The sequence below is a fragment of the Oncorhynchus nerka genome, linkage group LG10 (assembly GCF_034236695.1).
Source record: "Oncorhynchus nerka isolate Pitt River linkage group LG10, Oner_Uvic_2.0, whole genome shotgun sequence".
In the NCBI taxonomy this organism is placed as follows: domain Eukaryota; kingdom Metazoa; phylum Chordata; class Actinopteri; order Salmoniformes; family Salmonidae; genus Oncorhynchus; species Oncorhynchus nerka.
Window position 1 is genome coordinate 39824538 of NC_088405.1, and position 27323 is coordinate 39851860.

At 43.1% G+C, this 27323-nt stretch overlaps 1 protein-coding gene across 5 annotated transcripts; it reads left to right on the forward strand.

The window, feature by feature from the left end:
• On the forward strand, positions 1-26928 carry LOC115135296 (eukaryotic translation initiation factor 3 subunit A-like). 5 transcript variants are annotated; one of them, XM_029669828.2, is made up of 23 exons: positions 2-178; positions 2852-3042; positions 3880-4016; positions 4526-4689; positions 10034-10233; positions 11106-11314; positions 11476-11647; positions 11926-12030; positions 12201-12299; positions 12727-12843; positions 13205-13390; positions 13720-14067; positions 16370-16474; positions 16617-16730; positions 20781-20903; positions 21154-21307; positions 22370-22569; positions 23030-23118; positions 23219-23236; positions 23380-23777; positions 23986-24169; positions 24346-24533; positions 24820-26928. In XM_029669828.2, exons 1-23 carry the CDS (start codon positions 130-132, stop codon positions 25029-25031), a joined length of 3762 nt encoding a protein of 1253 aa, XP_029525688.1. In that variant the 5' UTR covers positions 2-129; the 3' UTR covers positions 25032-26928. The 5 variants fall into 5 exon arrangements, with proteins under 5 accessions (XP_029525690.1, XP_029525693.1, XP_029525688.1 ...); XM_029669829.2 differs by having other exon boundaries at positions 23986-24157; XM_029669832.2 differs by having other exon boundaries at positions 24007-24169.
• The last annotated feature ends 395 nt before the right edge of the window (positions 26929-27323 follow it).

The following is a 27323-nucleotide window of genomic DNA, read 5'->3' on the forward strand; positions in this document are numbered from 1 at the left end:
CAGCTCACGAGGTTAATTCCTTTCCCAGGAGCTTGTAGAGTGGGTGAATGCCTGGCTCGGATGGACCGGTGAAATTAGTCAAATTCACCTAAACCAACCTTCTCTTCATTCCGCGAGCAAGGTCATAAAATGCCGGCATATTTCCAACGACCGGAGAATGCTCTCAAACGAGCAAATGGTGAGTCGTAGAGGGTAATTTCCTAGATGTCATCGCTTGCTAGCTAGCAAGCTACACTAGCTAGCCCAAGTTATGTGTATTCATTGTTGGCTTGCCATGGTTAACGTAACAGCTTGCTACGCATGGCGGGGAAGCCATGTTTAAAGTATACGCTCGTTCAGGCCACCAGTGTCACTAGGCCTAAGAGTTAGGGTTCCACCACCCACAATGACGTTAAATGTGTCATGGCCCTGCCAATTCAGCAAGATTAGCCGCATGAAATCGAAAATCACACAAACTATCAGATTGTCCCACTGACATGAAAAAAGTACCTGCCATCTTTGCTCACACTGACCTAGATACATTTAAACATCAGCACATCCTAGCCCTGAAGGGCTAACGTATTAACTTATCCCGTCATCGTCAAGCTGAGATAATACGCGGCTAACTAGTAGTGACACAGTGAGCAACTTGTCAAACTCGTTTTGATGTCCGTAACTATTCGGTTTAGGCCACATGTAACGTTAGTTAACTATTATACTTTTTTTTTTTTTTTTTTACATTTAGCCTTGATTTAACTAGGCAAGTCACTTAAGAGCAAATTCTTATTTACAACAACGGCCAAAACCGGACGACTCTGGGCCAATTGTGCGTCGCCTTATGGGACTCCCAATCACAGCCGGATATGATGCAGCCTGGATTGGAACCAGGGACTGCAGTGCCTTCTGACTACACGCGAGCGTTGCAAAATAAATTGAGAAATCTATGTTATTCAATTATTGCACCCACGCTGCTTGCGTCGTCAACCAGCGTTTGGTTGCAAAGAGCTAAAATAGAAGTCCTTTCTATTTCTGACTCAGATGCGGGCTGAAAGTCCGGCCTCCCCCATCTTCTCATTGGTTTATAGAAGCAGGTACCCACGTGCCATCTCCTCATTGGTTATACCCACGTAGGTGACTGAAATACGAACTGTGTTGCCGGTAGTCTTAGTAATACTATGAAAGTTTAGATGCCAATCACCATATAAGTTCAAAGATGAAAAAGCCTGTAAGGAAGAGAGATGACTAAAAACGATTCGGTTGACCGTTTCATGTGTGGATTAATTGTCAAGAGTAGAGGACCATGTGCATTTCAGGTAAAATAACAACTCAATGTTTATATCCCAGGACAAATTAGCTAGTAACAGCACGCTAGCTAAATAGGACAAATTAGCTAGCAAGTGCAAGCTAACTAGCTATATTGCCATAAATGTTTAATGCTTTTTGACCTGTCCCCTACTCCGCCAATTAATCCACACATAAAACGGTCAACCGAATTGTTTCTAGTCATCTCTCTTCCTTCCAGGGATTTTCTTCTCTTGACTTTATATTGCGATTGGCAACTTTCATAAATTAGGTGCATTACCACCACTGACCTCGTTCATCTTTCAGTCACCTACGTGGGTATAACCAATGAGGAGATAGCACGTGGGTACCTGCTTCTATAAACCAATGAGATGGGAGAGGCAGGACTTGCAGCACAATCTGCATCAGAAATCGGAAGGACTTCTATTTTAGCCCTTGGCAACGCAGATGTTCGTTGGCGCGCGCGAGCAGTGTGGGTGCAATAATTGAATAACATAGATTTCAAAATGTATTTTGCAAGAGAGCGCTGTGGTCAGCTTGTTAGAACGCTGCGCCAATCGGGAACTATCAACTGAAAAGCAACAGGTGCTGCTGGTTAATGTTTTTTTAGAATTGTCTTTGGGCTCCTGAGTGGCGCGGCGGTCTAAGCTCTCTATCTCAGTTCTAGAGGTGTCATTACAGACCCTGGTTTGAACCCAGGCTGTATCATAACCGGCCGTGATTGGGAGTCCCATAGGGTGGTGCACAATTGGCCCAGCGTCGTCCGGGTTAGGGTTTGGTCGTATGGTATGCCGTCATTGTAAATAAGAATTTGTTCTTGACTTGCCTAGTTAAATAAAGGTTAAATAAAATAAAGATTGCATAACCAAAACAAGGCCATACTAAGATTATCAATCAATTGCAGTAGCTAGCTAGCTAGCTAGTCACCTTTAATTAGGATTAATGAGTCAGTTGACACATCTTGCCGTTATATTGTCGCTTAGTAGTACCAATAGTTGTTGTTAGTCAACATATAGCTGGTTTGGGGAGTAGCTACCCCATTCATAGACGCTAACTGCTTTAGTGCCTCTGAGGATAGTATGTTCTGGTCGGGGATCTTTTGTTAAGGAAGACAGATGGAAGATATAGGTGGTCACCAGTGCCAATTAGCTATCTAGCGCAGTCTTAACACGTGTGTAAGCGTAACTGGGGAAGAAGTGTAGTTCGTCAACTGGAGGCACATAGCGTATGGATCTGTGCAAAACTGGTACAGTAAGTGTATATTTTTGTTTTGCAAGCAATGGTTATTGACGTTTCTAAACTTTAAAATACAGCGTCGGAATTGTAGTTCACACGCAGCCAACCGTGGGGGAAGCTAACTGCTGAAAACCCTATGTATAATAAGACAGGTTTTCAAAGGCTAAAGAGTAGCTCGCTAAATGGTTAGGTTGATCGCTCTACCTTCATCTATCAGATCGGTTTTTAAACCATTTGGTGTCCCATGAATATACATGTTAGTAGCAACTGACTCACCTTCCAAACTATTATGCTGTTTGCCTCCATTTTTATGTAATTTGCTGTGTTTGTACAGAGTTCTTGGAGGTTGGCAAAAAGCAGCCAGCTTTGGATGTCTTGTACGATGTCATCAAGAGCAAAAAGCATCGAACATGGCAGAAGATCCACGAGCCCATCATGGTCAAGTACCTGGAGCTCTGTGTTGACCTGCGCAAGAGCCACCTGGCAAAGGAGGGTCTCTACCAGTACAAGAACATCTGCCAGCAGGTCAGTGGAAGCACACCCAGCCCTCTCTTTGATAACCCTAAATGTTGGATACTATTGATCCTACTTCGTCACTCACCTGCCGGAGTTAAATGTCCACTGCAGACGTTTTTATCTCAATATCAAATAAATATCTTACTGTGATTGTTTTCAATTAAAATGGTCAAAAAGAAATAGATTCTCAGTAAGAGCAATTTCTCAAACAATAATTTTGATTGGACTGTCAGGGAGTGGTCTGAGTGGGGATTGGAAAACTGAAAACGACCTGTTATTGGCAGAAAGGTTTGGAACTCTTTCTTATTGGTCTATTAACTAATTTACTGCCTGGTGATGCCACCAGCCAGGCCGAAACTCCACCCCACCAAAACAGGCAGAAATTTCAGGCGCTCTTTTCAAGCAGCTCTTACACTAAAATAGAACTATCATCATTTCCACAGTATTATTCCAACCTCATTTTATACAGTACCAGTCAAAAGTCTGGGCACACCTACTCATTCAAGGGTTTTTCTTTATTTTTACTATATTATACATTGTAGAATAATAGTGAAGACATCAAAACTATGAAATAACACATATGGAATCATGTAGTAACCAAAAAAGTATTTTACAAAATATATTTTGTTGGCCTCTTTTCCTTCACTCTGTGGTTCAACTCATCCCAGACCATCTCAATTGGGTTGAGGTCAAGTGATTGTGGAGGCCAGGTCAAATAAAGAAAAACCCGGGAATGAGTAGGTGTGTCCAAACCTTTGACAGGCACTGTGTATATATTAAAAATAGGAAAATCAATTTTTTGACTACACTGGGCCTTTATGCATGAGCCTCTATTTCGTGATGTAGGTGAACATCAAATCCCTCGAGGATGTGGTTCGAGCCTACCTGAAGTTGGCCGAGGAGAAGACCGAGACCGCCAAGGGGGAGTCACAGCAGATGGTCCTGGACATTGAGGACCTTGACAACATCCAGACTCCTGAGAGGTATTTATTTAACCAGGAAATAGCTTTGAGGTATGGGACTATTAAAACTTTATTGTGATGGGCTGATACTATAATTCAGATATATTGGACTATCTGCACACTTATTGTTACTACCTTTAATGGTGGTAACCATGCTAACAGTCATGCTTCACCTCTGCTGTAAACCATTCAAGTGGTGGTGTATACCACCACAGTTGTATAACTGACTAGGGGGATACATTCAACTGAAATGTGTCTTCCACATTTAACCCAACCCCTCTGAATCAGAGGTGCAGAGGGCAGCCTTAATCGACACCCACGTCTTCAGTGACCGGGGAACAGTGGGTTAACTGCCTTGCTCAGGGGCAGAACAACAGATTTTGTACCTTGTCAGCTCGGGGATTCGATCCAGCAACCTTTCGGTTACTGGCCCAAAGCACCTACCCGCCAGGCTACCTGCCACCCCACAATGTTGACGGTGCAGTTCTGTGAGCTCAAGTATTGATGCATAACTTCTTGTGTGATCCTAGTGTACTTCTGAGTGCTGTGAGTGGTGAAGACACCCAGGATCGTACAGACCGTCTGCTGCTCACTCCTTGGGTGAAATTTCTGTGGGAATCCTACCGCCAATGCCTGGACTTGCTGCGTAACAACTCCAAGGTGGAGCGCCTATACCATGACATTGCCCAACAAGGTGAGCACAATCTGAATATTAAACATGATGTACAGGGTGGGAAATGAACTTTTTGGTCCAACAGCCACTGTGGCAGATAGCTGGAGAGAAAAAATATCCATCTAATTACACCAAAAATAACAAATAATGGATGAACATGCTTTGTAGTGTTTCTAAAACAATAAATGTATTACTAGTAAGAAGTAATGTGGTATATTGCTCAGTTGAATTTTTGTGACCGGAGTCTTTTAACCAATCATTTAGATACAATAGTAAAACAGACACAGTTCTACAACTGAACATCACAAATCAAGTGATAAGTCTTATTTATTATTATTAGTTCAGGGCTCTAATGCTGACATTTTTTACAGTGAGTACATACGTCTGTTTAGGAGCACAATGCAATTATTTGAGTGTTTTAATGATAAGGAATGACTAAAAGTTTATGAATAAGAGTTTTTGGAGTGTTCCATGTTCAATCAAGCACTATGTACCCAAATATTTGAGTAATGTAGGTGAGACAGAAATGTTCAGCTGCTCCTTTAAACTTCTACATTTGGGTTTTGGATTTATTTATTTCCCCCCCAAATGCTGTGTTAAACGCCAACATGGCTGGGGAAATAGTCAATTCTCCTCCACCAATGCCAAAATCTACCCACATGTAGCGGGTGTTCATTTCCCACCCGGATGATGTACATGAGGGCTTGGTAACTAGATTCAGCCGCTGCAGATTTTTGTCAGAGAGGACGGTTGGGGGGAGGTGGAAAATATTAGTAAGCCCAAAAAGATTGTATTTGAAAATAACAATAATTTCATACCCGTGCCTGGTCTGAGTGTAGGTTTGATATTATCTAACAATCTTGTTATTAGAAATATATATTAGTCTGAGATGCGTAAGTGTAGTATGTTGTGACTTAGTTTTTTTCCTAATGTTAGGTTTACTCACACTGTGACAGCATGGAATTCAAAGGAGGCGATAGACAGATGGCATCATTTGTAAGCTTTAGCTTGGTATCTAGCTAGCACATTTACATTTACATTTAAGGGCTCTTATCCAGAGAAATTGGTGCATTCACCTTATGACAGAGATTACTTTAATGACTTGGGAGAGATGAGGATGCCCTTGTTTGGGTGTAGGGTTGAGGTGCCGTTCCCTCACACTGTGACCAGAAGCGGATGCGAGCTTCAACTGGAAGCCAGTGGAGGGAGCAAGCAGAGAGCTTGGGATGAACACCAGCTGGATGAGTTGTAGGGGTTTAATGGCACAGGGGAGACGAAGAGAGATGAGTGCCAGTGAGGAGTAGAGTGTTATCTGTGGTGATCCATGTTTCTGGGAGGAGGACGTCAGTGCAGTCCTTCCCCGGGAGGAAGAAGTCGAGGTGGTGAGGGATATGGGCTGATGCGATTCGCCATGAGGGGAGAGAAGATTAATTGTTGTCGTCTGCATAGCAATGATAGGAGAGACCATGTGAGGTTATGACAGAGCAGTTAGGAGAGGGCCAGAACAGAGCCTGGGGGACACCAGTGGTGAGACCTGAACTCGCCACACGTGGGTCGTGCGCGCGTGGGACCACCGGAGAGGGTGGAGAGGAGGATCTGATGGGTATCGAAGGCAGCCGATAGGTCTAGAAGGATGAGAGCAGAGGAGAGAGAGTTAGCTTTAGCAGTGCGGAGCGCCTCCGTGATGAAGAGCAGTCTCAGTTGAATGACTGTCTTGTCTGATTTGGATCAGGTCAGAGAGAGATAGAAGCTGGCCAGGTTCAAGAGTTTTAGAAAGAAGGGATACTGGTCTGTAGTTGTTACATCGGACCTGGGATCGAGTGTAGGTTTTTTCAGAAGGGGTGCAACTCTCGCTCTCTTGACAGCGGTCAGGGATGAGTTTGACAGGTCTCCGGAAAGACTGGAGAAGAGAGGAGGGGATAGGGTCAGCGGGCAGGTTGTTACGCTAATGTCAAAGGAGAGTGTGAGCAGAAATGACTTAGCAAAGGATGGACTCGACCTTCTTTTCAAAAATGGTTGACGAAGTCATCTGCAGAGAGGGGAGGAGGGGGGGGGGGGAGGAGGATTCTGCAAAGAGTGTTCAGAGGAGAGTTAGAAAGTGGCTTTAGCAAGAGAAGAAGAGGAAAATGTAGAGAGGAGGGAGTGAAAAGATGTCAGGTGTATTTTCCTCCATTAGCCCTGTTCTGTGAAATGATACTGGAGTACATGCTGAAGGGTTGAGGAGGCAGGAGATAGGTTGAGAAGTTTGAGCAGAGGGAAGAGATGATAGGATGGCAGAGGCTGCGTTGTTGAGGGGCTGGGAAGTGTTGGATGAAGCTAGAGACTTGGAGGGAGTTGCGAGGTTAGTGAACAGCATCAAGAAGCGTATTTCCTGCCTTGTGAGTTGAGGGTGACAAAAGAGGAGAGAATGGAACAGAGAGGAATACAAAGGTAGGCTAAAGTCGCCCAGAACTGTGAAGGTGAGCCGCTCAGGAAAGGAGCTTATCAAGGCATCAAGCTCATTGTTGAGGAACCTGTAAATGATAGTTTTAACTAGCATGGAATTGTAGACAGATGGGCAAGGGGAGAAAGAGAGAATGCTGGAGAGATGAGGATCCCGGGCTAGCTGGCAGTGGCTAGCAGTGTTGATCCATGTTTAACTAATCAGTGCCAAGTGAGGGACTGGAGGGATGCATAGGCTGAGATGAACTCTGCCTTGTTAAGATCGGCAGTTCCAGAGGCTACTGAGACCTGGAACTCCACTGGGTCGTGCGCTGGGACCACCAGATTAGGGTGACGCGGCCACGCGGTGTGGAGCGTTTGTATGGTCTGTGCAGAGAGGAGAGAACAGGGATAGACAGACACATAGTTGACAGGCTACACAAGAGGCTACGCTAATGCAAAGGAGATTGGAATGACAAGTGGACTACACGTCTCGAGTGTTCAGGAAGTTAAGCTTAAGCAAGAATCTTATTGACTAAAATGATTAAAATGATACAGTACTGCTGAAGTAGGCTAGCTGGCAGAGGCTGCGTTGTTGACTATGTAGGCTAGCTGGCATTGGCTGCGTTGTTGACACTACACTAATCAAGTCGTTCCGTTGAGTGTAATAGTTTCTACTGTGCTGCTATTAAGCTGGCTAAAGCAGTGTTGATTACGTTACGTTGCGTTGAAAGCTGGCTAGCTAACCTGAAATCGCTCTAGACTACACAATTATCTTTGATACAAAGACGGCTATGTAGCTAGCTATGTAGCTAGCTACGATCAAACAAATCAAGCCGTTGTACTGTAATGAAATGAAATGAAAAATGTGATACTACCTGTGGAGCGAGCGAAATGCGACCCGGTTGTTGAGTGCAGAAGTTCTGTTCGGTAGACGTTGGCTAGCTGTTGGCTAGCTAGCAGAGTCTCCTATGTTAAGGACGACATAAAACTACACACTCTAAACTACACAATTATCTTGGATACGAAGACAGCAAAGACAACTATGTAGCTAGCTAACACTACACTAATCAAGTCGTTCAGTTGAGTGTAATAGTTGTGCTGCTAATCGGTAGACGGTGGACTAGCTAACGGTGGACGTTAGCTAGCTGGCTAGCTGCAGGGCAGTGTAGACTGCGTTAGGACGACGAAATACGATAATTACGCAATTATCTATGATACAAAGACGGCTATGTAGCTAGCTAAGAAGAAATTGCTAAGATTAGACAAATCAAACCGTTGTACTATAATGAAATGTAATGAAATGTAATACTACCTGCGGACCGAGTGCAGATGCGACCGCTCGCTCCAACCCGCACCAATACAACCAGCCTGAAAACAATGACCAGTAGAAACTGCAGTCATTTTCATTATTCTTAGCAATGATTTAGGAATCCTTGTGAGTAATTATTAGCTATGTTGCCACTTGTTATTCGCCTATTGAAATTGAACTTCAAAATAAGTAGCTTGCCAGCTACTTAACCCTGTTGCACAAATCTAACGTTAAAAGCAGCCAGCTAGCTTCATCGGGCTAGTGAGGCTCGACCGGACTGGTCGTGTGTGTGTGTGTGTGTGTGTGTGTGTGTGTTGTGAAGCTAGCCACAAAAAGGATTAGGCACAATAGTGGAATTTGTGGTTCGCCTTCAAAATAAAAGTATTTAATTGACAGTGATCCAAATGAATACAAAGAGTAGAATTATGCCATACTTTTATTTTGAAGGCTAACCGCAAAGTCCACGATTGTTGCTAATCCTTATTGTGGCTAGCTTCACATAAATGGGTCCGACCACCATTAATCAAATAAGAAGTCTTAGAAATTAGGGTTATTTTAGATGATGACACCTGGCTATATAGTTAGCTAACTATAGCTCTAGAAACAGATTATGTTATGTTATTTGACACGTCAAAAGTGTTATTTGACGTGTATCTTTTTTGAGACGCAAAGACCCAAACGGTATTCCATAGAAATCCTGGTTTAGAATGAAACGACTGAACAAATGAACAACGAAACAGCACAGCAAGTAAGTGAAAGAAATGGGATTTCATTATGCTTTACTGGTAATGGGGACATACATACATGCCAACAAAATAACTTTTTGGTCAGTGTGTGTGTGTGTGTGACCTTTATTTACATTTACATTTAAGTCATTTAGCAGACGCTCTTATCCAGAGCGACTTACAAATTGGTGCGTTCACCTTAAGACATCCAGTGGAACAGCCACTTTACAATAGTGCATCTAAATCTTTTAAGGGGGGAGGGGGTGAGAAGGATTACTTTATCCTATCCTATGTATTCCTGAAAGAGGTGGGGTTTCAGGTGTCTCCGGAAGGTGGTGATTGACTCCGCTGTCCTGGCGTCGTGAGGGAGTTTGTTCCACCATTGGGGGGCCAGAGCAGCGAACAGTTTTGACTGGGCTGCGCGGGAACTGTACTTCCTCAGTGGTAGGGAGGCCTATTTAACTAGGCAAGTCAGTTAAGAGCAAATTCTTATTTTCAATGACGGCCCGGGTGACGCTGGGCCAATTGTGCGTTGCCATATGGGACTCCCGATCACGGTCGGATGTGATACAGCCTGGATTCGAACCAGGGACTGTAGTGATGCCTCTTGCACTGAGATGCAGTGCCTTAACACACACACAGACGCAGCGGTCTAACTATTTAAATGTACTAGAATGCTTAAAAGGCAGCAAAATGTTTTAATATTGGTTATCTGTATAGTTTTTTGGGGGGCAAATAAAATATTGGATATCGGTATCGGACAAAAATGTAATATCAGTGCATCACAACTTATTATGGTTCATAATTAAAGCTAAAGTCAACAACTGTCAGTGTTCTAAACGTTGATGTAAATGAAACAATATGTATATTGCTCTGCATCCTAACCATATCCTGATGTGCTCCACAGCTTTCAAGTTCTGCCTTCAGTACACCCGTAAGGCAGAGTTCCGGAAGCTGTGCGACAATCTACGCATGCATCTGGGTCAGATCCAGCGCCACCACAACCAGAGTACGGCCATCAACCTGAACAACCCTGAGAGCCAGTCTATGCATCTGGAGACACGCCTGGTGCAGCTGGACAGTGCCATCGCCATGGAGCTCTGGCAGGTATGATGTCATACATGCAGGGATGGAAATTGAGCTCGCCTGAGGCAAGTGTTTTTCAGAGAGCGAGGGAAACTCATTTTAAGGTGTTTTATAAACCGCTGTGGTTTGCACATGTATTAAAATTCTCTACAACAACAACTCTACCTTAAAAGTCAAATTACTGCTCTGGAGTGGGCGGGCAAGCTAGCTGCGGGCTTCTTAGCTGGTGTCTGGCGAATGCTCATGTTGACGTAGCTAGCTACAGTGTAGTTGATTGGCATGCGTGTTGACCATTAGCTTCGATCCTCTGTCTTCGCGGCGGCGGGTCAACAGATACACACACAAGCTTAATTTGGTTGCCAAGGGAACATTGTTGCGTTTGACAGCTGTGTGTGAATAGTTGTTGTTGGTAGCTAGCAACAAAGATAATACATATATCTTTTTTTTTGCAAACGTAACACCCCCAACACCAAAAAAAAACTACAACTGACAAACAAATAGTAGTTACAACATAATTTAAACATTGTGAAATGTTCCGGGAATGAGAGGTTTTCCAATATGCTTTTATGCCTGACTCTGTCTTATGTCATTTCCAATTTAAAAGCAAATACATAGGTCTATATCTTCTGGGCGCTCACCTCGCATATATGACTATATAAACTGGGCTAGTACCATCTTAGCTAGTCTACTAGCCCAGCTGGCCAGTGCCCAAAAGCCTTGAGTTCCATCACTGCATATATAATTAGCTTGCAATATTGTAACGGTTGCATCTGGGAGAAGAATACTTCATCGTCCATTTTCTTTTTTCAATAAGCCCTTTTTTATCTGCATTTTATTATGAACATTGATTTTATGTGTTATGAATGGTGAAATGAGATTTTTGATTTTTACAGGAAGCTTTCAAGGCTGTGGAAGACATCCATGGTCTCTTTGCCCTTTCCAAGAAGCCCCCCAAGCCTCAACTTATGGCCAACTACTACAACAAGGTGTCCACTGTGTTTTGGAAGTCTGGGAACGCCCTGTTCCACGCCTGCACCCTCCACCGCCTCTACCACCTCTCCAGGGAGATGCGCAAGAACCTCACCCAGGAGGAGATGCAGAGGTATGCTAGCCCAGTCCTTAACAGTCTCTGCTCTGCTGGAATATGTGGCACGTAGAATTATAATTACTAGAACGGTCATTCGCAAGTCAATGTTTGATAGGTAGATCCGAGGTTGCAGGTCAGGCAGGTGCTTATGGCTCTCTTTTCTCTCTCTTCCTCAGGATGTCCACAAGGGTCCTCCTTGCCACCCTGTCCATTCCAATCACCCCGGAGCGCACGGACATCGCCCGCCTGTTGGACATGGATGGCATCATCGTGGAGAAACACCGAAGGCTGGCCACACTACTGGGCCTGCAGTCCCCACCGACCCGCCAGAGCCTCATCAATGACATGGTATATACATACGTGCATGGAACAGTATAGAAATAACTGGTGATTTCTGTTTGTGAGCAGGCTGGGTATAAGAGGCAGGTGACAGAATGTCCGATATGTTAGACAATGTTAGGAGTTTGTATTTTAGTGCTAGACTTGTTTTAGTCTTGTGAACAACACGTACAGATATGTTTGTTTACTACATAATTGAAAATGAAAACAAACACGTTAACCAATTGCTGTTGCTTTTGTCGGGGGTTGTTCACTGAGTGCTATGTGTGTGTTATGTTTACCTTCAGGTGAGGTTCAATTTGCTGCAGTACATTGTACCTGAGGTGAAGGAGCTGTACAATTGGCTGGAGATGGACTTCCACCCACTGAAGCTGAGTGGAAGAGTAGCAAAGGTAACATTTGAATTCAGATTCAGAAAAGCTATAGTGTCGCGACATTGGGCAATATGACTTGCAACTGTACAAAAAAAAACAATACACAATGTACAATGCATAAACACAATTCCTCTAGAAACGACAGCTATTTGTTACACGGCTGATTAATTTACCCTTCTTCCTGTTAGGTGTTGAACTGGGTGAGAGACCAGTCGGAGAAAGAGGCGGACCTCCAGCAGTACGTTCCCCACCTGCAGAGTAACACCATCCTCCGGCTGCTGCAGCAGGTGACTTATTTGTCTTAGGCCCTTTATACTTGATGGTCTGTTAATCTCACTCGTAGTTAAACGTCACGAAAATGTGTCAAACAATAACTAATCAAATCAAATGTAATTGAACTTTGTTATTAACCATGTCTGTTGTCCTTGTTGTAACTATAGTGCAGGGACGGGCACCAGGAGGCCCGCGAGACGATTAAACTTCTACATACTTTCTATGTATTTTAAATTAACTGCTCTTTTTCCAGCCCACAAATTGGTCAACAACAAAAAAAGCAGTCCTAATATGGCCTTCGATGTTGCCCATCCCCGCTTATAGTGTGTAATGCAAGTTGTCACTGTAACAAAATGCTTTGTAACACATGTCATGTATTGTATGTAAGTTGTGGTCCTATGAGCTAATCACTGAACACGGTTTATTCTATTGGGATATTAGGTGGCGCAAATTTATCAGAGCATTGAGTTCAGCCGTCTGGCCTCCCTGGTTCCATTTGTGGATGCCTTCCAGTTGGAGCGCTCCATTGTGGATGCTGCCCGACACTGCGATCTGCAGGTAGAGTACTGGACATGGATTTTGCCTGAAACAATGAGATTCTCTGTGCAAAATCATACAAAGTGGACTTTTCAACTTAATCCGTTTTTATGTTTTCATAGCCATACACTTTGAATTCAATCAGTATTTCCACAACTAAAAGATGAACACTTCTGTTTATATTACACAGAATGGTCACAGGAGGTTGGTGGCACCTTAGTTGGGGAGAACGGGCATGTGTTAATGACTGCCGAGGAATTGTATCAAATACATCAAACACATGGTTTCCAGGTGTTATTATCATGAGCCGTTCTCCCCTCAACAGCCTGCAGTGAGAATGGTACACGTGAAAAAAAAAAGAAAAAAAAAACGTCTGTTCTAGGTTCGAATTGACCACACCACTCGAAACCTGAGCTTTGGTTCAGACCTGAACTACTCAACCAAAGAGGACTCTCCTGTGGGGCCGTTCCTGCAGAACATGCCCTCGGCGCAGATCCGGAACCAGCTGACAGCCATGTCGTCCTCCTTGGCCAAGGCGATCCAGGTCATAAAGCCTGCATCCATGCTGGTGAGCACAGCCCCCTGTCGAGATAGCATTTGGATATGGATTGCAAGCCCTAAAAACGTCAAGTCGACAATGTCACTGTCCTCCCTGATCTATTATCAAGACTTGCTTTTCTATCATCCCCGATGCACATTCCATAAATGATTCTATGGTATTTAGGGCCAATATTGTATGTATTGTTCCATGCATATACATACAAACACAGCACCAATTCACATTGATACCGCATGAATCCCCCATTCATGCACAATCTCTATTGCTCCATTTAATTCTCGCTCAAACAAACCTGTCCCTGTCTCTCACTCTTCTACCCTCTTGTCTGCCATTTCCAGCAAGAGCGTGAGGAGCAAAGCCATCTGGCCATCACTGCCTACCTGAAGAATGGCCGCAAGGAGCACCAGCGCATCCTGGCCCGCCGGCAGACCATCGAGGAGCGCAAGGAGCGCCTAGAGAACCTCAACATCCAGCGGGAGAAGGAGGAGCTGGAACAACGCGAAGCGGAGCTGCAGAAGGTGCGCAAAGCGGAAGAGGAGCGCCTGCGCCAGGAGGCCAAGGAACGCGAGAAGGAGCGCATCATGCAGGAGCACGAGCAGATCAAGAAGAAGACGGTGCGCGAGCGGCTGGAGCAGATCAAGAAGACAGAGCTGGGAGCCAAGGCATTCAAATACTTCGATATAGAGGTAAACTACACATAAGCTCAAATAAGCTGTACATTATGCCACTGATCAAACATATTAACCCTAGTGATCCTATTAAAGCTGCAATATGTAACTTTTTGATTGACTGGACCAAATTCACATAGAAATGTGCGTTATAGATCTGTAATTTTCATTGAAAGCATGTCTAAGAATCGGTAGATCTGTTCTATGTGTGCTCTGCTTCCATTAAGTTTAGTTTTTGTGTCTTTTACTTTCGGTTTTGTACATCAGCTAAAAGCACAATATTTTGGGTTGTGGAAAATATATTTCACAGCGGTATATATAGATGGTACAATGATTCTCGACTCTACTTGCTTTTTTTGTCATATAAACAGAAATTAGGTAAACTATTAGAATTTCAGCAACTAGGAAATGGAGGAGAGATTTCTGCATATTGCATCTTTGGATTACTAGAGGGGCTATGTTTTAAACCCTTGAAGGTCCTGAATGGGGTGACAATGGCAGCCATATTGGTCAGGGAGATATCCAAACCAGTCTAATTGGAATGAAGGGCAGTAGAGGTATAATCCAGATTTGACTTATGCAGGAAAATAAAAGTAAGGCATGTTATGTAATAGAGTTGTCAACCTTAAATATTGTCATATAGTTATAAATACCCTGAGTGTACATAACATTAAGGACAGCTGTTCTTTCCATGACACAGACTGACCAGGTGAATCCAGGTGAAAGCTAGGATCCCTTATTGATGTCACTTTGTTATATCCACTATAATCAGTGTAGATGAAGGGAAGGAGACAGATTAAAGAAGGATTTTGAAGCCTTGACATAGATTATGACATGGATTGTGTGTTGACATGGATTTTGACATGGATTGTGTGTATGCCATTGAGAGGATGAAAGGGCAAGACAAAAGATTGAAGTGCCTTTGAACGGGGTACGGTAGCAGGTGCCAGGCGCACTGGTTTGTGTCATGAACAGCAACGCTGCTGGGTTTTTAACCGTCCGCAGTTTCCTGTGTGTATTGAGAATGGTCCACCACCCAAAGGACATCCAACCAACTTGACACAACTGTGGGAAGCCATGGAGTCAACATAGGCCAGCATCCCTGTGGAACGCTTTCGACATCTTGTAGAGTCCATGCCCTGATGAATTGAGACTGTTCTGAGGGGGGAAAGGGGGGTGTGCAACTCAATATTAGGAAGGTACAATACTGCTTTTATACCGATTTTTTTCTGTTTAAATAGCCTCTATATGTAACCGATCATAAATGTCTCAGATTTAGTTTTCTTGGAAAGCTGTGAGTGCTATTATGCTGAACAAAAATATAAATGCAGCATGCAACAATTTCAAAGATTCTACAGTTCATATAAGGAAATCAGTCAATTGAAATAAATTCCTTAGGCCCAAATCTGCATCCATGCTAGTGAGCACAGCCCCCCATGACTGGGAAGACACATATGCATCTGTTGGTCACAGATACCTTTAAAAAAAAAAGGGGGGGAAAAAGTATGGATCAGAAAACCAGTCCGTATCTGGTGTGACCACTATTTGCCTCATGCAGCGCGACACTTCTCCTTCGCATAGAGTTGATGAGGCTGTTGATTGTGGCCTGTGGAATGTTGTCTCACTCATCTTCAATGGCTGTGCGAAGTTGCTGGATATTGGCAGGAACTGGAACACGTTGATCCAGAGCATCCCAAAATGCTCACTAACACAGGTGTAAACAAATTTGTGTGCAATATTTGAGCGAAACAAGCTTGTGCATATGGAACATTTCTGGGATCTTTTATTTCAGCTCATGAAACATGGGACCAACACTTTACATGTTGCGTTTATATTTTTGTTTAGTGTATATGATACCATATCGGTACAAGTTGCATTTACAGCTAGTCTAAATCATCAATTGACTAAATCCTATCATGTTGACATAATTGTTTGAATGGAATGTTGGCTTATTGGCAGTTAATTTGACAAATGAATGGAATCAGTCCTCTCAAGCTGGCTTGCTATCTAACAAACATACAGTGCAGGTAAATTCTTCAAATGAATTAGTTTACACTATATAAACACATCTGGAAAACCATCGTTGCCCAACTTCGTGACCAAAATGGCTGACCTTTATGCCATCATAAGAAGGTTACTGTTCATTCTAGTATTCTAATTCTATGTCAATGATGTTAAGACAATGTTTTTTCCCAATGGGTCATACTTGTATCAGTACCATAAGTGTAAACCTGGAATGTACATACAATCTAGAATGGGTTTTGGAAAATAATTGTGGATGTACAATGATGAAATTAACTCTTAACCACCCTCTGTACAGAACCTTGAGGACCTGGACCCTGACTTCATCATGTCCAAGCAGGTAGAGCAGCTGGAGAAGGAGAAGCGAGAACTTCAAGACCGCCTGAAGAACCAGGAGAAAAAGGTGAAGACAGAATTTTCTGCAAATTAGGCGATTCCATGTTTTCTGTCTTGCCTGTTACACAAACAGGTGATACATAAAGACCTCTACTAGGGGGTGAAATGACTCACTCAACATTGTTTCATGTGTGGACTGGTCCTTGCAGATTGACTACTTTGAGCGTGCCAAACGTCTGGAGGAGATCCCGTTGATCAAGAAGGCCTATGAGGAGCAGCGTGTCAAAGACATGGAGTTATGGGAGCTCCAAGAGGAGGAGAGGGTATGGCAATATATTTCTTCAGTGTCTGTGCCTTTGTAAATCCTAGGCCATCTAGGGCTGTCCCCGACCCCCCCAAAAAAATCTTGGTCGAACTGGAGTTATCTGTTCTTAAAACGTGTATTTTTCCATATACTGACACATCTTATGTGTTTTAATCAAATCGACTATATTCACTGAGCTTGTCTGATGCTTTAATCACACTCTTTTATTCAATAATTAAGACACACAAATGACTAGAGGGAGTCCGACCAGCAATTGATTTGATTGTGCTTGGCCGGGCTCAGACTTGCTGCGCTGTGTTTATAAAAAAACAAGACTGCGAATGACCGTGTGACTAGCACCCATTGTCTTTCTCTCCTCGCTGCTGCAGCGACCACCACAGAACATCAACAGTGTTTATCGCGCTCTCCGTGTTGCTGAGCCTGCAACATAATTACAGCCATTTCTGACTTAGAAATTATCGAAATGTAGGAAAAACATTTCCTATTCCCTCAACCCTTGCTGTCTTTACATGACACATGTAGGAATCACATGCATGTGACCAAATACTTATTCACATGGGACTAATATTACTAGAGAATGTTGGTTTATGTAATTATTACTCTAGAATGCCCGCTATTCCGGAGGATGATTCGGACGGGATAAGTTTTTTCCAAACTGCCCCCTGTAATTATGATTATTTGTTATGTAAATCGACAATTATGACTGAAGCTTGGAGGTTTTTATTCTAGGCGTGAAGATAAGGCCACACTGATAACTCGAGCTTGTTTCCGAAGTTTCTAAACCACATCAAACTGTCTTTGGTATAGTGTCGCCATAACATTTGAATTGAGGAAGTGTGGTCATAATCAGTAGAATATTTTAGCGATCCGCAGTACGTCCTAAATGCCCCCCTAGCCTTCAGGTATGAGCTAAACAGTGCAATTACACTTGAGATGTGTTTTAAGGCTACGGATGAGAAAGTTAACTTATCATTTCCAAGCATTTAGGTCAGTTGTATGCTGCTTTGTGATCTATTAACAGCAAGGGTTGCATTAACTTCTTGATGCACCCATCCCGTTACCGGGATCATTTTCGGCAACATCCGCTAAATTGCAGAGCGCCAAATTCAAATTTCATCACAAAAAATATTTAATTTTCATGAAATCACAAGTGCAATACAGCAAAACACAGCTTAGCTTGTTGTTAATCCACCTGGTGTGTCAGATTTCAAAAAAGCTTTTCGGCGAAAGCATACCAAACGTTTATGTAAGGACATCTCTCTCAGTAGACAAAATATTACAAACAACTAGCAGCCAAGTAGATTGGTCACGAAAGTCAGAAAAGCAATAAAAGGAATTGCTTACCTTTAATGACCTTCGGATGTTTGCACTCACGAGACTCCCAGTTACACAATAAATGTTCCTTTTGTTCCATGGATTCTTTTTATATACAAAATACCTCCATTTGGTTGGCGCGTTATGTTCAGAAATACACAGGCTCGAGCGGTCAAGACCGGGCAGACGACAATTCCAAATAGTATCCGTAAAGTTCGTAGAAACATGTCAAATGTTTTTTATAATCAATCCTCAGGTTGTTTTTACAATAAATAATCGATCATATTTCAACCGGACCGTAGCTTTTTCAATAGGAGAGAGAGAGAAAATGTCTGCTCCAAGCTGTTGCGCATGCAAAACTCTGCTGGCACCCAGCCATCCACTTGATGCGATGTGATCGTTCTCGCTCATTTTTCAGAATAAAAGCCTGAAACTATGTCTAAAGACTGTTCACGCCATGTGGAAGCCATAGAGAAATGAATCTGGTTGATATCCCTTTAAATGGATGGAAGGCATGCAATGGAACAGAGAGGTTTCAGGAAAAACAGCACTTCCTGGTTGGATTTTCCTCCGGTTTTCGCCTGCAATATCAGTTCTGTTATACTCACAGACAATATTTTGACAGTTTTGGAAACGTTAGAGTGTTTTCTATCATAATCTGACAATTATATGCATATTCTGGGCCTGAGAAATAGGCCGTTTCATTTGAGTACATTTTTCATCCAAACATCAAAATACTGCCCCCTACACTCAACAGGTTAAATAGCCTCAAAATGTTTTACTGATGCATTTGGCAATATTCAATTCCTATGCACAAAACATATAAACAAAAGCATTCACTGTGAAAGTTGATGGGCTACATGTAGACCATTCAAATATAGCTTATGCACATTTGTCGAATCAGTTATTGTTTTCTTGTTTAAACCGCGAGCAAACGTCTGTCAAACTCAGGCATTTCTCCCAAAACACAGGGATGTTGATTAGCACGGGACTAGTATTATCAAAGGCTATTCCGCCTGGAATTGTTGCTTTCCTGCCATGTAAAAATGACTGACATGGCAGATTTGGACGGGACAAAAATTACAGATGTGATGTTTTGTGCTTGTGTACATAATTACATTACCCACCCTCCCCCAGTAAAACTAATCCCGTCGAAATAGGGCACAATAGGGCCTGACCTATAGCGTATCATAATCAAATTGGTTATAACAAACTCAGAACACCGTAACACATGTAAGAGCAAAATTAATGCAGAGGACCTGACAAATAAACTTGAAACGGGGGAATGCTTACTGGTTGCTCAGGAGGTAAAGGGAAAGTCAGATGTGTGGAATAAATTTAGCTAATTGTGGAAAATATTGGAGATCAAGAAAAAGAAGATAAGGAGCAAGCGCTGTGTGCATATTATTTGTGCCAAACAGGTGCTGTATAGATTACAATATAATTTCTCTGACCGTTTGGAACAATGTTAACAACACTAAATAAATTATAAGCGTACCAGAGAGTCTGTTGTAACGTTTTTTTGCTAAGCCTTTATTACAGCAAAGACTAAAAACAGTTGCATTCATTCATGAATGCAATTTCCGAAATGGAACGATTCATTTATTGTTTAAGCTAATTATTCAAGGCTCACTTAATTTAAAAAAAAATGCTTGATTGCATTTCAAATCATGAATGACTCCTATGCTTTGTGATGACATAAATGACTTATGACTTATTGATTGCTGCAGAAGCCTATATAAGCATTGAAATATAGGCTAAAGTAAGTTACGGTATTAAGACTAAACTGGATACATTCTTAGGCCTGCAGCTCAATGGTGGTTACACAAGGCTGCTATACTAAGCCTACTGATGATAATGACATTACTTATGATCATAATAGTAATAACAATAAGAAGTAGATGAAGAAAAAGGAGCGTTATTATTATAAATATAATATTTCTGACAATTTGGAGCAGTTCTAAATAATACCAGTGTACATTTTTTTAAATATATTTTTTTAAATGATGAAATTGTTTACTTGAAATGTCGTTGCGTGACGTTTTTGGCTTATGGAATCAGTAGGCTATTAAACAAACAGGCAACAAAAGCAGGATCTGTATAATTTCTGTAGATGTATTGATGATTCATAAAGCCAGGCACCTTTAACAGTTAGGCTGTTGATTATAGACCTAATTAAGTTGGTTTCCTCTCTTCACTTTTCGTAGACAAGAAGGCAATGGCAAGTTTTCACATCTCCTCATTCTGCTGCTGCTGCATTGTTCTCAATACCAATATGCTGGTTAACTTTGCTATTATGCACATAGCAACATGGTCAAGGAAAAGGGCCTCAATTCAACAGCCCACTGATGTATTTCTGAACCGTGGACAGTGACCACTATCCAACGCCAGAGGGTGCATTTTGTTATAAAATAATCATATTTTTATTAGTGTTGCACCATTGTTCTTATGTAATGTAACCATATACAATTTCAGTATCACATGTCTTAGACTGATGGACTGTGCCATCCCCATGGCCTCCACAATGGATCAGTCATCTCAGACAGGTGCGAATCAATTTCTTTTAGCAACTGCTCGACTAAAGAAATCTCGGTCGACCAACTAAATCGTGTCAGCCCTAAAGCCATCATAGATGGGATGCATGAACTGAGCGCTCTAGTGATGTCAGGCTGACTGGTCCATGTTTTTTGTGTAATCTTTTTTTTTTTATTGGTCCATGTGTTTTGTGTTGTAGATCAGCAACATGAAGGTGGAGCGTGAGAAGGCCTTGGAGCACAAACAGAGGATGTCCAGAATGATGCAGGACAAGGAGAACTTTGTGGGCAAAATAACCGACGCTCGCAGCTTCATCTACGAGGTAAACGCCATTTGAACGTGCATGAAACAACAGATTCTATAAGCCCATTGGCAATGACATTAAAGAGCTATTATCAATCGCTACTAAGAAAGCCGGTATAACCAAACAAAAGTAATACCAGTGTCAAGGGTGTTCCACCACGAGTTATTTTGCCGGTGTTCTTTTTCATCATATTCAGAATACACCTCAGTAAGAATGTTATGAGTTGAATTCGTATGGCCTGAAGTGTCTTTGCTCTTTACCTTCCAAGGAAAAACTGAAACAGTTCCAGGAGCGCCTGGTGGAGGAGAGGACGAAGCGTCGAGAGGAGAGGAAGATCCACCGCAAGGAGGACCGTCGCAACACCTTCTACCGCAATAAGGAGGAGGAGGCCCAGCGCATCCACGAGGAGCAGCTCAAGAAAGGTACCTCAAGAGTTACCGCTCAGGTCCAGAGATGACTTGATATATAGAATGACTGTCAAATTAACGTAGATCTAGTCCTCTGAGTTTCTCTTAAAAGATGGAATACAGGGCAATCTACCAGCGAGTGCGATTTTTTTTACCAGCCAAAATATAATTTTTTCGCTAAAATCACACCAACAAAACACAAAATTAACAGATGAGAATGTTTTGTAATGTTTCTAACACAAATGTATTACTAGTAAGAAGTAATGTGGTATATTGTTTAATTTTTTACTTTTAACCAAAATATCACAGATGATGCAAAAATGTTTACCAGCCACTTGAAGGGCGGGAGGTTACCGTGGTAACATGACTCGTCATGTTTGCCTGTGAGATTGAGTCTGACTAGTAGAAGCGTTATCTTTTCCCTAGAAGAACAACCTAGCTTGTCAACAAAACAATGTAAATAACCAAGAAACAGAAGGACAAAGTAGGCTTTCGTATCAAGTAAATTAGACCCACTTTTATGCCTGTGTGCAACGCTCCTAAAAATGATTCTTTCACTCAGCTCTTCACGTGCACACAGCCCCAAGCTTGGCGGTGTTGCATCACGAGGTGGAATAGGCTATATAGGATTCGTAGTTCTTTGACTTTGTGCGATTAATTTTCCAGCTATGGAACAAAACAGCGGAAATACTTTGAAAACAGCTACTGCAGCATTTATTTTACTATAAATGTGATCATATTTGACTATTTTTAGTCACAGATGCGAGTAAAACGTTCTCACTGTGTAGCCCTGACCTGCCACCAACATGGCTGGTGAAATAGAAGTCTTACCCTCCAATGTCAAAATATGCCCGCATTTTGCAGGTGTTAGTTTTAGGCCTTGGTGGAATAGTTTAATTGATGTCAATTGAAGATGTGTGCAAAAACTTGAGTTATGTGCACAGATTTAGGTAGGTTAGATTTTGGGTCCAGTGTGGTTTTTGGTTGGAGTTTGTTCGTCTAGGTGTCCAATGTGACGCTTGCCCCATAAGTCTTCAGTGGTCCTGTGTTCTACGTATTATCCATGTGTTGTTGCAGAGCGCGAGGAGCGTGAGCGCATCGAGCAGGAGGCGCGCGAGGCAGAGGAGGCGGTGTACCAGGAGCGCCTTGCCAAACTGGAGGAGCAGGAGAGGAAGCAGCGCGCCCGGCAGCAGGAGATTGAGGAGCGCGAGCGACGCAGGGAGGAGGAGATGAGGGCCCCTGCTAGGTCCGAGGAGAAACCCAGAGGAGAAGCCAAGGTAGCCTACTACACATCTCCTCCCAGAGCACTTTCCCACAGCCTCACTTTGCCTGTTGAGTCAAAGATGACTCACTTTTCAAGGGGTGTTAAGATCAATATCTAATATTAATACATGGGTTTTATGTTGCGCTTTTAATGGACACAAGGTCACTTAAAAGTTTTGTTTGCTCAGTGATGATTCTCCTCCATTGATCGCTCAAAGAGCGACATGAAATGAAATGCACTTCTATTTCACCGGCGATCTGAGAGCGACAAGCACAGGCACCCGTCACAGTGTGAAGTGTTTTGACACTTTGAAGGACTACACGAATGTAGTCCTTCACCCTGTCGACTTAGTACCCTGTTAACTTGAAAATGAGCTTAGATAAAGGTATATTGAGTAGGATAAAATTATCATAATTATGTTGTAAAGGTAATGAAACCAGTCACTCCGTGTTGGACACTCTTTTCCTCTCCAGGACTGGGGCGCTGAGAAGGAGGAGGGAGGAGGAGGATGGAGGAGGCGCACAGAGGTTGAATCAGAGAGGCGTCGCCCCGTGCCTGATAAGTGAGTGTGGTTTCATTCAGAATGTACTTTTGAAGCTCTTCATCTGGTTAAAAATCATTTTGTGTTCACTGATCAAAAACTGGTCTATTATTCTCTACAGTGTCACCGTACAGGCTAAGTGAGTGGGATTTCATTCAGATTGCAAATTTGAAGTATTTTACCTGGTTTAAAATACTTTGTATGTTTGTGTTCACTGGTTAAAGTGACATGTCTGTCTTATATCTGTCTTATAACTGCTGTACGTTCGCTCTGTCTCTCTAGGGACTGGAGAGCCGAGGGCCGCGAGGATGTCGGTGAGGACAGAGACCGAGAGCCACCCTTCAGGAGAGGAGGAGACGGCCCTCGCCGTGGCGGAGACGATGACCGTGGACCCCCACGCAGGGGCTTCGGGGATGACGACCGCCCCCTGCGCAGAGGCATGGATGAGGACCGTCCACCAAGGAGAACCTTTGGGGATGATGACCGTGGTCCCAGAAGGGGAGGGGACGAGGACCGCGGTCCCCGCAGAGGCTTCGATGATGGCCCCCGCAGAGGCATGGATGAGTCCAGGGGCCCCAGACGCGGGGCTGATGATGACACCTGGGGCCCCAGGAGAGGAGGAGATGACGAGAGGGGAGGGCCCCGTGACGACAAGCCATGGAAGCCTGCTGTCCGGCCCGGTATGGATGAGTTTTTCATTTAATCTGTTCCAAATATGGATCATTGAATTAATGTGGTTGCATGTTTGTCTTGTGTTGTTGTTGAAAGCGCCCTTATACTTGTTCTCCTGTAATTCTGTTAATTATTTATTGAACTTCCAATAGTAAATGTTTGTGTAGTGGCAACTGTTGCCAGTTCTTTTCACACGTTGTGCTGGATCATGGGCAGTTGCTCTGGTGTCTGCTTCAGGTGGTGGCTGGCGTGAGAGGGAAAAGGCCCGCGAGGAGAGCTGGGGTCCACCCCGCGAAGGTGGTGGCCGAAAGGAGGACGAAGAGGGCGAGAGGGAGGAGAGAGAGGAAAAACAGGAGAGCGACCGCTTCCCAGAGCGCCGCCCACCCAGGTCAGACACACAGTATGTGGACTACAAATGGCACTGCTGTGATAATGGAGGCTCATATACCATATGATCAGGAGTGGCCCTAAACGGGTGGATGGTTTCACTGATATTGTGAAAATAAAGTAGCATATGTGTGTTATGACGAGGTGTAGGTTTTTTTGTGGAGTAATGGGGGACCTCTTTGTTTTCAGGGAGGAGGGTAGTGGAGGTGGTGGTGCCTGGAGAAGGCCAGGTGCTGATGAGGCGCCAAAGAAAAGCTGGAGAGACTCTGTTCGTCAGGAAGAGCCTGCCCGCGAGGACCGCCCTCCTATCCGTCGAGAGCGACCTGATCGCAGAGATGACCGTGACCGCCCCCCACCCAGCAGAGAGCCTGAAGAAGGTAAGATGAGCTCAGTCCTCTGCAGACCGTTTAAAGTTTTGCTATAAAGCTTTCATTTTAAACCATTTAGCCAGCAGGTGTCCCCACTTGCTCTGTATTTATTGCAAGCGTCAACCGGTATCAAGCATCAACCTGTTAATGCAGCAATACTATCATTCATTGCCTATACCATGAAAATCAAGACCACTGTAACCCCTGTCCTGTGGTGGTATTTCCAGTCTGGAGGAGATATTTTTAAACAACACTTAAGAGTTAAGATGCCATCCCCGGGGTTCTGTGCACACAGGAGGCAGCTCCTGGCGCCGTGCAGGTGACGACAAGCGTGAGGAGCGTAAAGAGGAACGTCCGATTCCTCCCAGACCCAGAGAGGGCGAGCGTGAAGAGGACGGAGAGAAGAGCTCCTGGCGCTCCGAGAAAGACAAAGAGAACGCTGGTCGCCCTAAGAAGACCACCGACGAGACCGACGATGACGGCTGGACCACTGTGGCCCGCCGCTGAGTCCACCCTCTCTCAAAGCATCTGCTTCAAAATGGCCCCGCAATGGCTAATGTACCCCTTATTGTCGCCTGCCTCCTAGTGGTTTAACCTTTTCATAAGCTGATGAAAATGTTGGCATAGCAAAGCTGTTTTATTGTTAAATCAAATGTCATCTCATCAACAACTATCTCTATTGCCATTGAATATGTATTTTGTTAAAGTTGCTTCTTAACCTAAAAAGTAGTTGATTCCCATTTTGATGTGCATTTTTAAGAGTATCTACACTGAGCGAAAATATAAACGCAACATGTAAAGTGTTGGTCCCATGTTTCATGAGCTGAAATTAAAAATCCCACGCATTTTCCATATACACAAAAGGCACCTTGTCCTCGGGACAAAATGCCACTTTTAAAATGTGCACACAACACAATGCCACCGATATCTCAAGTTTTGAAGGAGCGTGCAATTGGCGTGCTGACTGCAGGAATGTCCAACAGAGCTGTTGCCAGAGAATTTAATGTTAATTTCTCTACCGTAAGCTGCATCCAACGTCGTTTTAGAGAATTTGGCAGTACGTCCAACCAGCCCCACAACCACAGACTGCGTGTAACCATGCCAGCCTAGGACCTCCACATCCGGCTTCTTCACCTGCGGGATCGTCTGAGGAGGAGGAACTAACTCTTGATCGGCTGGGCCTGGCTCCCCTGTGGGCGGGCCTATGCCTTCCCAGGCCCACCCATGTCTGCTCCCCTGCCCATGCATGTGAAATCCATAGATTAGGGCCTAATGAATTTATTTAAATTGACTGATTTCCTTATATGAACTGTAACTCAGTTAAAATCTTTGAAATTGTTGATGTTGCGTTTATATTTTTGTTCAGTTTTTGTTTGTCTATTCTGGATCCGTAGATAAACCATTTGTCTGTGATAAATGGGGGCTGAACTAGAGCGGTGTTTGTGAGACGAGGGCCGGGGCCAGGTCTTTAATACAAAAACTTCTGTAGAGTCAGAATGGTTCAAGCTACAAACTATTAAAAGCAATCTATGAAAAGCTGAGACTTTCACAAACTTGCACGTGACATGTTTTGATCTATGATGCTCACAAGAGTCGTTAGAAGGTAAGGCTCTTCTACATAGATCATAGGAAATCCCAGGACATAGTGTCTATAATACTGTAATAAGCTCACATAGTTATTTTTTTTAAATGTTTAACCTTTATTTAACTAGGCAAGTCAGTTAAGAACAAATTGTTTACAATGATGGCCTACCAAAAGGCCTCAAGTGGGGATGGGGGCTTGGATTAACAAATATAAATATAGGACAAAACACATGACAAGAGAGACACCACAACACTCATTAAAGAGGGACCTATGACAACAACATGGTAGCAACACAACATGGCAGCAGCACAAAACATGGTACAAACATTATTGGGCACAAACAACAGCACAGAGGGCAAGAAGGTAGACAACAATACATCACACGAAGCAGCCACAACTGTCAGTAAGAGTGTCCATGATTGAGTTTTTGCATGAAGAGATGGAGATAAAACTGTCCAGTTTAGTTGCTGTCACAAACCACACAGTTGTCACTGACTAGTTAGATATTAATTTCCCAGTGAGCAAATCATTTCTGTACTTAACAGCATTCATATGGCTTCATTTTTATCAGGCTTTTGCTTTGGCAGACCTTGTTTTTTTAATTGCCATTTGTCAATAAAAGTCATGAATGCAACTATCAAATTGTTTTGTGTTCTACTTGTAGCCCTGGTTGTCCTGAAAATATAATGATAAAACAATTCACTGTGGGGCAATTCATGCCCAGGCATGTGAAATTCATAGATTAGGGCCTAATGAATTTATTTCAATTGACTGATTTCCTTATATGAACTGTAACTCAGTAAAATCTTTGAAATTGTTGATGTTGCTTATATATTTTTGTTCGGTATAATTGGTCTCACTCAATATCTAGTGTCTGGTTCTATTTTAAATCATTCAACCATATTGCATGTTTATAGATAAAGCCTTTATTAACAAAGTACTTTGGGCAACAGTTTATTTCTCTGTTGAGGCTCGAGGCCTGAAGGCTTGGTTAGAGCATAGCTTGTTCTTTGTAGAGTTTTTCTTACACTTGGTCCTTTTTAAATAAAAGTCACGAATGCAACAATCAAATCGTTTTGTGTTCTACTTGTAGCCCTGGTTGTCCTGAAAATGAAATGGTAAAACAATTCACTGTGAGGACAAATATAAGGGCTGGATTAATGAAAGTCAGATAAATGAAATGTCGATTTTTGCTAGAATCTCGGGATTGATAG

Excerpts from the sequence above, each read along its gene's own strand:
- LOC115135296 (XM_029669828.2), top strand. The coding sequence starts at position 130 with ATGCCGGCATATTTCCAACGACCGGAGAATGCTCTCAAACGAGCAAAT. Across the intron at positions 179-2,851 it reads TGCTCTCAAACGAGCAAATG|AGTTCTTGGAGGTTGGCAAA; the intron begins GTGAGTCGTAGA and ends GTGTTTGTACAG. Across the intron at positions 24,170-24,345 it reads CCACCCAGGTCAGACACACA|GGAGGAGGGTAGTGGAGGTG; the intron begins GTATGTGGACTA and ends CTTTGTTTTCAG.